The sequence below is a fragment of the Phyllostomus discolor genome, chromosome 2 (genome assembly GCF_004126475.2).
Source record: "Phyllostomus discolor isolate MPI-MPIP mPhyDis1 chromosome 2, mPhyDis1.pri.v3, whole genome shotgun sequence".
NCBI classification, from domain to species: domain Eukaryota; kingdom Metazoa; phylum Chordata; class Mammalia; order Chiroptera; family Phyllostomidae; genus Phyllostomus; species Phyllostomus discolor.
Window position 1 is genome coordinate 105,821,293 of NC_040904.2, and position 9,714 is coordinate 105,831,006.

Sequence of the window (9,714 nt, forward strand, 5' to 3'; positions counted from 1 at the left end):
GATTTGAACCCAGACATTCTGGCTCTGAGGTCTGTCTATTTAATGACAACATTATACTGCCCGGTAATAAAATGATCATAAATGAATTTAATCAAAACCACTTCTTGAACTCTGGTCATGTGCTACACTGTGCCAAGCAGGAATTTAATTTCATCTTTCATAAAGACTAAAGCTCCCTCCCTACTGGGCACATTGCTGGCAGACTACTAAGGAACTCCAGGAGCTTGTTTTGGTTTGGACCAGAGTAGGAAAGAAAGCAGGGAAAAGAGGGGAGGGTAAGGCAGTGATAGGTGATGTGACTTAGTCCAATCAGAGTGAGTATCTGCACTCACCAGATGGGAAGGCTTGGACAAAGATTATCGCATCTTTCTTTGTAGATCTGAACCTGAAGACATGGCTCTAGGAACAATCCCATGAACAATCTAGGAACAATCTAGTGGCCAAGGAGGAGAGCCTTTTCCAAAATAGTCAACAGAGAGAAAGCAAAGCTGATGAGAGAAGGCAGACCCTGAACTAATGGTCCCAACCAAATACATTCCCCTTTTTGCTTAATTCAGTTAAGTTGGGTTTCTTATCACCTGGAACACAAAAATCATAATTAATGCACCTGATATGTAGCAATGATCCCTGGAACACAGTAAGCACTCAATAACCATTTGAGTAAATATAGTAAGTATAGAAGACTGCTTTGAAATTTTGAAAAACACTACGTACATTACTGTTTTGTTTTGATGGTAAGAGATTAAGTACTTGTCAATTTATAAGTGTATGAAAGATAGTGCAACAAAGTTCTCATCCTCTTAAGCGTATTTTTCCTTATCTGCTTACACACAGTTGTTTTCTAAAGATGACCTTTGTGTCTTACATTAAACTTTACATTTTACTTTCAACTGACCATTACACATTAGACAAACTAAAGTCTTAAGAGCCTCTGATTTAGAAGAAATACGGCTGATACTTTTTGGTTTTTAATGTACAACACTTCTATATTTTACCTACTTTCTTAGGAAACAGAAAACACCCAGGTCACAGACATTCCATAAGACTTTAGAAATTATAGAGATTAATCCTCACACCTTTCCTCTGGAACTACTACTAATTTTTAAACTTTTATTTTATAGATCTCTCAAGGTTTTTCATTTTTCACTGGCTCTCTTAGACCATCCCCAGGTTCCCTCACACCCACTAATTTAGGCCCAAAAAAGCATATAGAATAATTTATTAGTGCCCAAAATGATGGAAAGAATTCTCCCCAGTTTCCCTAAAGTTCCAGTATGTGCCTGCTGGGGCACATCAACTTCGCTACTGAGAAAAGGTAGTGGGAGGATGAGGACACACTGAGGATAGTAAACACACGTTGGCTTTTTAGTTCATTACACTGAAACTTAGCATACCTAAAACTACACCGCCTTTACAACTTCCACAATTGCCCAGTAACTACTGAATACCTCCAATGAGGATCATAATTCCCAAATTCTGTTTATGATAACTGCACCTTTGTAACCAACCAACACCATTCAAATAAAGGTACAGTGATGGTCCTGAAAATGGAGGTGGTTTTAAATAGCTACCTCTAAGAGAGGGAAGAAAATACATACACATACAGTCTGGCTTAGTATCAATTTGTCCAGCAGGCAATGAGGCTGGGAAAAGATGGCACCTCCTCAAAGCCAATACAGTACAAAAACCAAAATGGGGATGGGGAACAGAGAGTTCCCTAATACTTAACAAGTGTATCCCGGCTTCCAGCCATAGCACCCACACTGATTAAACTGAGATGAATCAGAATGAGAGTAGTTGTAGAATACAAAGCCTTCTTCATGAGTCCATTAGGGTGGACCAAACTTCCTGTTTCCTTAGCAGTTTATCCTCCAAAAAAGTTTGTTAAAAGAAGCTATACTTAAAAAAAGACAAAGGGAAATAGCAGCAAAAATATAGCATTTGTAAGGCCTGATCTTTCTAACACTGCTACCTATTCAGTCCCTAGTAAGTCACTTTATCTTAGTCATTCCAACTCTCCATTCAAGCACATATTCTAAACATGAACATAACTGCCCACACCACCACTGACAACTACCACCCTGCCTACTAAGTGTATTAGTGTCTCTAACTGCTTTCAAGATACAGAATGCAGTATTGTGCCTATTTTCACTTACAAAATCTGGCTCCATTTCTGCTGACTCACCTCCCAGGACACACTGCTTGCTTTATTCTTCAGTGTTCCAATAGATGCCTGCTTGGAAGTACCAACTTTGCTGCTAAGAAAGTAGAGAATAAGTGGAAACAGGTGTGAGCAGGGAGTTGTGGTGAGAAGATACTGAGGATAAATCCAGTCAAGTGTTTTCTCAATATGAATGTCCTGAAGGAGATAAAATCTGGGCACTAGCATGCACATGTTTGTGTTTTAAAGATGAAAGTCTTCTACCAGTGCAGTTTTTGGGACTCTGCCCAATCCCCTCCATTCTATCCCCTTATTACTAGTAGATCTAGTAAAGACCCCAGGGTGATAAAGGAGGTGGACTCCACTTCTAAACTATGTAACCACCTAACTGGTAGCAAGTTGTAATTACATATACTCTTCAAATTTCAAAAATCTAATTCAAATTTGACTAAGTACTACAGAGAATTATCTGCAAAAAGGAGACGTAAATTTGTCCTTTGTGTTGTATTCCTGCTTCCCCGTCTCTGGGCCTACATTATCTTCCTCAATAAAACCCTATGCTCAGTAATTTTCTGGTAATACCAATGCTCAGTTCCAAAGCTGAGAAAGTATACTTCATATTTGGGATTTTTACCAACTTCTACCATTGTAAAGCTTAATAAAGTGGTGCTCTAAGAGGCAAGTTCTATGAACTTGTAAGTTAAAATGCATCTAATACTCTTGGCATTAATCATGTCATCTGATATATAGATGGATATGCTCAGCCTTTCCACAGATGACACTGCAGTCACATTACCCCTTGTGTAAATGCTACTGATGCTTGAGGGAGAATATGTCTAACCCATGCTGGGGAGGAGGTCCTGGACTCAGGAACCATCATATATCCTAGATCAGGGATCAGAGGGGTCAGCAAACTACAGCTCACAGGCCAAAAATATCTCATTGTCTGATTTTGTAATTAAAACTTTATTAAAAACACAACCATGTTCATTCATCAATATATTGTCTATGGTTGCTTTTGTGTTAAAACTGCAGAGTTAAGTGGTTGCCACAGAAACCTTATGATCTCCAAAGCCTAATAGTTCTGACCTGCCCCTTTACTAAGTTTGCCACCTCCTCTTCTAGATGAAGACAGGACAGATTTATCAATAATTTGGTAGCAAATTCTACCTAGATTATGCAAACAGTTCCAAAAAGGACAGCAGTACTAGGAATAGGATTATTTCAAGAAATTGTACCATATTTTTCTGATACAGGATTACTTTAGTTTACATCACTAACCTGTATATATCACCATACTATACAGCGTAAGTCAAAAGAATGCCTGATTTGGGAAATTCTAAATGTAAAGGTAAATTTCAAGCATGACCTGCACTGACAGATTACTTTTAAAGCAGAGCACAATGTTATTCTTCAACGTCTGAGGCCAGTAAGTTGCCACATTTAAAAGCTTAGCTTTGAACTTGATCTCTTTTCTTATTTATTCAGAACCACCCTCATTCGACAAACATTGAGCGGGCACTTATTCTGTGCCAGACCCTGGGTTAGCTCTGAACTAAATAAAGCTTATACTTGGTCCTGGCCACACAGTAGGATATTTCAGGAAGGAGATTATCCTAAAAATCACAAAGGACACTTGTAATAATTGCTACAGTTGAATGATTTTGCTCTGCCACTGTTCTATTGTACTAGAAGATTCAGTGAGTAAGCCCTGTGTTTAGACTGTGCTCTGTGTAGAATGGGTTATGGAATTTATGTCTCTAAAGCAAAGTCTATGATAAATTCAGGGAACCTGGGATTTGGACCCTCCAAAATTATATCTTTATTTTTACTTACCTCTGGCAAATTCACCTTTCCTTCAACTATGAACAGAAGCCACAACCGTAACAGTAGACTCAGTAGAATAATAGACTTTATAACCAATAGAAATCATAGATATTTCCATATTATTATACTTGTTACAAATATCTTATTTAAATACATGATCATTTAAAAATTACTGTAGTGCCCTATAGGGGACAATTCCGCATGGCATGGGAAATGTAGCCCAGCCCCCACTCAGAAAGGCATGTTGGGGGCAAGGTCCGGCACACAGGATCCTTGCCCACAGATAGGTTCTCCCATGGGGAATCAGTCTGGCATTGTACCTAGGCTGCTTTGAGGCTTGCTTTTGCTAAAACTCCCTCACCTGAACTGAGGCAGCAAATGTTTACTGCATATCTTTATAGTAACTTCCTAAAAACTATGCTAAAACTTGCGAGGATGAGTGTAACCAGTTCAACCACTTTTCCCTTTGCATTTGCAAATATCCTTCTTCTCTGATGTAATTAGCAACATCTTCTCCTTTGTTTTCTGTAAAAGGTAACCACCTAAAGGGAAACTGTGCATAGTAAATGAGGACCATACTGATGTAATATGCCCAGAAAAGCAATAAAAACTTGTCCATGCTGGGGTCAGGGTCCTCTCTCTCATTTAGAGAACAGTCAGGCTGTCCCTTTTTCTCCACAGGACTTCTGTAGTCCGTGTGAATTTGTTCATTGCAGCCACAACACATGGACCGTGGGCCAGGGTCCACATCATCTGGTGCCCAGGAACAGGGACCCAGGGCTACAAGCTGCAGTTGTGGCCAAAACACCAACTTGGTTGGAGTACACGTCAACTCAGCTAAGGGCAGACAACACCAAATGTTTTTCGATAAGGTCATAGGGTATGTTGGATTTCAGAGAAAAAGGGATTTCTTCCAAGGTCACCTTCTCTCGCTCAGAGAGTGGCCATGCTGTCCCTTTTTCTTCATAGGACTTCTGTAGTCTGTGTGAATTTGTTCATTGCAGCCACAACACAGGGACCCTGCTGGCCAGGATCCACATCAGTGCCCTGGCTGGTGTGGCTCAGATGGTTGGAGTGTCATCCCATGACTAAAAAGTCACAGGTTTGATTCTTGTTCAGGGCACATGCCCAGGTTGCCGGTTTGATCCCCCACTGGGGGCAACCAATCAATGTTTCCCTCTCTCCCCCTTCCTCTCTCTCTAAAAGCAATGAAAAGATGTCCTCAAATGAAGATAAAAAAACTTTTCTAATAAAAATTATTTTAGTTATAAGTCCCACTAATAGTAAACGTTATTCACTACATTAATAAAAAGCACATAAGTGCTATATCACACATTTAAAATATTTTGATAACTATATTTCAACATAATTTGTTTCCTTTATAATTCTATGTTTTAATTTTTGCATATAAAAATATTATTTCAAAAAGGGAGTCCACAAGATTTCACCATACAGCCAAAGGAGTTCATGCTACAGGAGATTAAGACTTGGCCCTAGGGCCAAAAAATAAACAAATATAATCACATCTAAGGTAATGTTCTGTAGATTTAAAAAAAACTACATGTTTTCTGTTAAGTGTCATACACTCGTTTTGTTCTCTAGTATAGAGAAACAAACAAATGTCACTACTTTTAGCAGATCTTGCTTCAAAATTGGTTTGCAAATAGTTGTGAATGTGACATAACAGCCTAGCAGACCCACAGGTTCCACTGGAACACAGAAAGCTTCAAACTAACATGATTTTCAGCTTTCAACTAGAGAGCTACCAAAAAAAGAGAGAACAGACAAAAAAAAAAAAAAAAAAAAGACTGCTATATATCTACATACTAATCTGGTTTGCAAACAGCAAAATATAGTCAATGCAATTATTTATATTAATGATAATGTATATAAACTAATCTAACACAGTACCAAATATATATTAGACATTCCAGTTTCTTTTTTTCTTCTGGAATAGTACTTTGGCACATACTGCAAAATAGAGTATATAAAAATGTGTATTCCCTAAATTTACTGACTGAATTATAGAAGAAGGGAGTGAGGATTTAAATTTTGCCACAAACATTTATAAAGCAATTAACAAAATAAATCAAACTTCTAACGCATGTCCAGGTACCCACTGGACAGGAATATTGTGAAAGAGAAGTTTTGAACTAGAAACAGAAAGGTTTAAGCTTAGGAAAGAGAAGGTGCTGGAAGTCATCCTTTGAGCAAATAAGCAGGAGAGCTGAGCCTAAAGCCCTGACTTCCTCACTCTCTCCGTCCTAAATCACATCGTTTTTCTAACATGACTGACATGGTGATAACAAATGTAAAAGCAGCCACAATCCTGAGCAAAACAGAACTCTGAGTCTAATGATTAGGAAGTACTCTGACTTTAGGGTCTCTCTAACTGAAAAAATTCCCTCCAGAATCATGACTTCTGGAAAACTTTATTCTTGCCAGTATGTTTTAGGGTAACAGATGTTGATGTGAGAGGGACCAAGTTCTATTTGATTCAGAAAAGGGATTATCTCTATTAGTAGAAAAGTCAGATGATCTGAGTTAAGATCAGAGTTGTGCATAACAGTAACAAATTATTATACTTGCTTTTTCTATGAATTTCATAAACTAATTCTCCTCAGCATTTATAAGATGAAGAAGTTACTCAACTACCCAGGGGAATCATGTCAACCTAGAGGTTAGACATCTCCACAGGGGAATCATGAATAGGGGTCATGTGGTTTACAAACTCGAGCTTGTATACAGCATTTGGTGAGTATGCATATATTTCAGATTATTAAAGGCTGTTTAACCAAAAGAATGATTACCTCTGCCACATACTCTGTCAGAATATCTAAAACAAAAACAATAATTCTTCCCACAGTCACAGAGTGAGACAATATTGTCAGACAAAAGCAAACTGGGACTTCTAAATCCAAAGCTCCATCTGACTAGATCATTAGCCTCAAGGGATCAAATATCCAGAAAGGACAGCTCAAATTAAAAACAAAAACCAAAAAATCCTCACCTGTTTATGGAGGAAGAAATCATAGGCTGAAAAAGAAGTAAAGTTAATTCTTTACCAATCAGGCCATTATATGGTTTTCAAAGGGAATTTGCAAAGCAGGCTAGGTCAAAAAGAGCCATTTCATTCAGGAAACACAAAAGACCCCAGAGGCAGTGCTGCACTTGTGAAGCCTAAATGTCTTTTCTTCTATAGCCATTTACTTTGAAGCATATATTCTGTGCTAGAAATTCTTCAATAGTTCCTTTTAGTTATGCATAATGTAAGCCAAGTAAACACCTAATGTTCTAGGAAAAGGTTTAACTAGACATTTTTTTTTTTTAGCTAAACAAAGGCTATTGCCCACCATTCCCAACTCACTTCCATCCAAGAATCTTTCTGAACTCTTCCCCTATCACAAAGTGTATTTGTGTATAGGAGGCAGGGAGTGACTACTAGGTTATCAGATAAATGTAGTGTCTGGTAAGTTAAAATTACCTCAAACTTCTCTTCTATTACATATTTTTAAAAAATTGGGTGGCATGATCAGTAGCACCTTCTACAAAGGGCTATAAGAGAGGAGGAGGTAATGTAACTTTAGTTCACTTCACCTGCATCACACAGAGCCCTCAGGAAAGGGAATCAGTAGGAAATAAAACCAGCATCTAAAATACAATCTGAATCTCCCACAGCATAGCTTCATTCCCAGTATGCCAGTCTTGGCCTCCAGTGTACAAATCACTGAACTAAATGGCTAAATACATTAAAGCCTCCCCCATGTGGTATTTTAGTTAGTACTCTTGACCTTCCCAGAGTCATCCTTTCTTCTCCATGATGATCATCATGTGTTTGCCACAGATTACTGCACCAAATTCTATTCTCAACTAATATCTTTATATTAACAATTCTCCGTACTTACAGAATCACTAAATATCAAGGTTGAAAAAGACGTTGAAGGTTATACCTCCCTACACCATTTCATTCTTGGCAGAATGTTATTTATTTCTATCTGCTGTTCCCTTCCTAAGCCTATTCCTATCTGCCCCAAAGTATCCCCCACCATCAATGTCTATTCCTAGCAGTTTTTCCTGTTATAAACCCCTATACCCTCACTGCCTCTATAAATATCACTGTCCCTATTTCAATATATAAGTTCTGGTTCTCCCAGCTAAGATCCTCAGTTTCAATCCTCTGTCATAACTAGTCACCTCAATTATATTTGGGGAGCCTTCTCCAGTTAAGTCTCTCTTTTAAAGCCTGTGCCTCAAGAATATAGCCAATCTTCCCACTTGCTTCTTTGTACTTACAAATAGCCATAAAATCATGACATCTCAGACCTGAAAGAAAACTCAAAAATAATCTAGTCCAATGTTTTCAAACATTTTTACTGCATTTCACATATTTTTATATGAAATCCATTTTACATGACAATCTCATATACACATAACTGAAACAAGTTTCATGAAACAATACTTACCCTTACTATGTGAACACACTAAAAATTTGTACTCTATTCTATTTTTAAAAAATTCAGGTGGTATCCACTGAATGGATTTCACAACCCAGCAATAGGATGGAACCCATAATTTAAGAAACATTAGTCCAAACTTCCCATGCACTGAAGAAGAAACTATAGTTCAGTGTGAAGTAAGTTTCCCAGCAACAAGAAGTCTGTCCATAAACTTTTAAACAGAGGTCTCCATGATAAGTCTCAGACCAGTGTTCTTTCCACTAAAGACCTTCTCTGCCCAGTCACAGCCACTCAATAACACCCTGTGCCCAAACCCAGCCCTACAGTACCATCTCCAGTCACTGGTCCCACACTCTTCTTCAAGTCAGCCCTTCCAAGTTAGTGCTCGTTGGTCAGTCTGCACAGCCGCTGCTTCATGTTCCCTTAGGTTCAAAGTATCCTCACAGTTACTATCCATCGATCAGTCTCCTCTGAATCATTGGCCCTTGGTCACAGTCCCCACGTAGTCACTGCCTCACACTTCTTCGGTCATAGTTCCCTCGCAACGTCTGCCTCGTTCTCTCCGAGGTCAAAATCCTTTGCATTCACTGCTCCTGACTTGCAGACCCCTTGTAAGCAGCTACATCTCGGTCACAGTCCACTCGCTGTCACTGCCCCTGGGTCACAGTAGCCTCCCTGTCCCTGCCTCACGCTCCCCTGCTGTCACTGACCCACTCTTCTTTCCGTCTCCTCGCGGTCTCCACCCCACAATTTCTCCTCTCAGAGCCGCAAGAATATGCCCACACAGGGCCCCCACCTGCAGTTCACGTTCCCTCGATCCCTGTCCAGTCGGATTTCTCCCGGGCGCAGTCACGGACGAGGGAAGTTAAGAAGGTTGTGGGGAAACGCCCGAAAAAGGCAGCTGAAGGAACAGCGGCCGGAAATCCCGCCTACCGACCGCCCTCTTGTCAATCCAACCACGACTTTTCTCGGCAAACCCTGACCCCTGACACAGTAGTTCCGCCTCCACGGAAGCTCCGGGACGTAGTGACTGAGCATAAAACTCCAGACAGGAGATAAATTGGCTAAGGGTCAGCCTCTGTGCGGAACTTGAGTACACGGTGGCCTCCTGGTAATGAGATACGGATGAGGTCTGTCACGCGTGCTACCCCGCAGTCGGTCTAGAAACTGCGTTAACCCGGTGGCTCCCAGCTCCGTCCTCCTCAGGCGGACCTGTCCTGATCCTTCCCACTCTGTCCCCGGTGCAGGTGCAGCGTGGCAGACGCTCGT

General features: G+C 39.9%; 1 protein-coding gene across 5 annotated transcripts in view; it reads right to left on the reverse strand.

Moving 5' to 3' along the window:
- Window positions 1-9,694, reverse strand: part of PCYT1A (phosphate cytidylyltransferase 1, choline, alpha) — a 59,681-nt gene extending 49,987 nt beyond the window's left edge. Inside the window, exon 1 of one of the 5 annotated variants that reach the window (XM_028503993.1) lies at window positions 9,242-9,694. Coding sequence is in view for 1 of the 5 variants with exons in the window: in XM_028504019.2 (XP_028359820.1) it covers window positions 8,775-8,777 (3 nt within the window). In the remaining 4 variants the exon portion in view is untranslated. Of the gene's footprint in view, window positions 1-2,185; window positions 2,270-8,774; window positions 9,217-9,241 lie in introns of those variants that run through there. The other 4 variants (XM_028504019.2, XM_036018270.1, XM_036018271.1 and 1 more) reach the window with 4 other exon arrangements.
- Window positions 9,695-9,714: the final 20 nt, after the last annotated feature.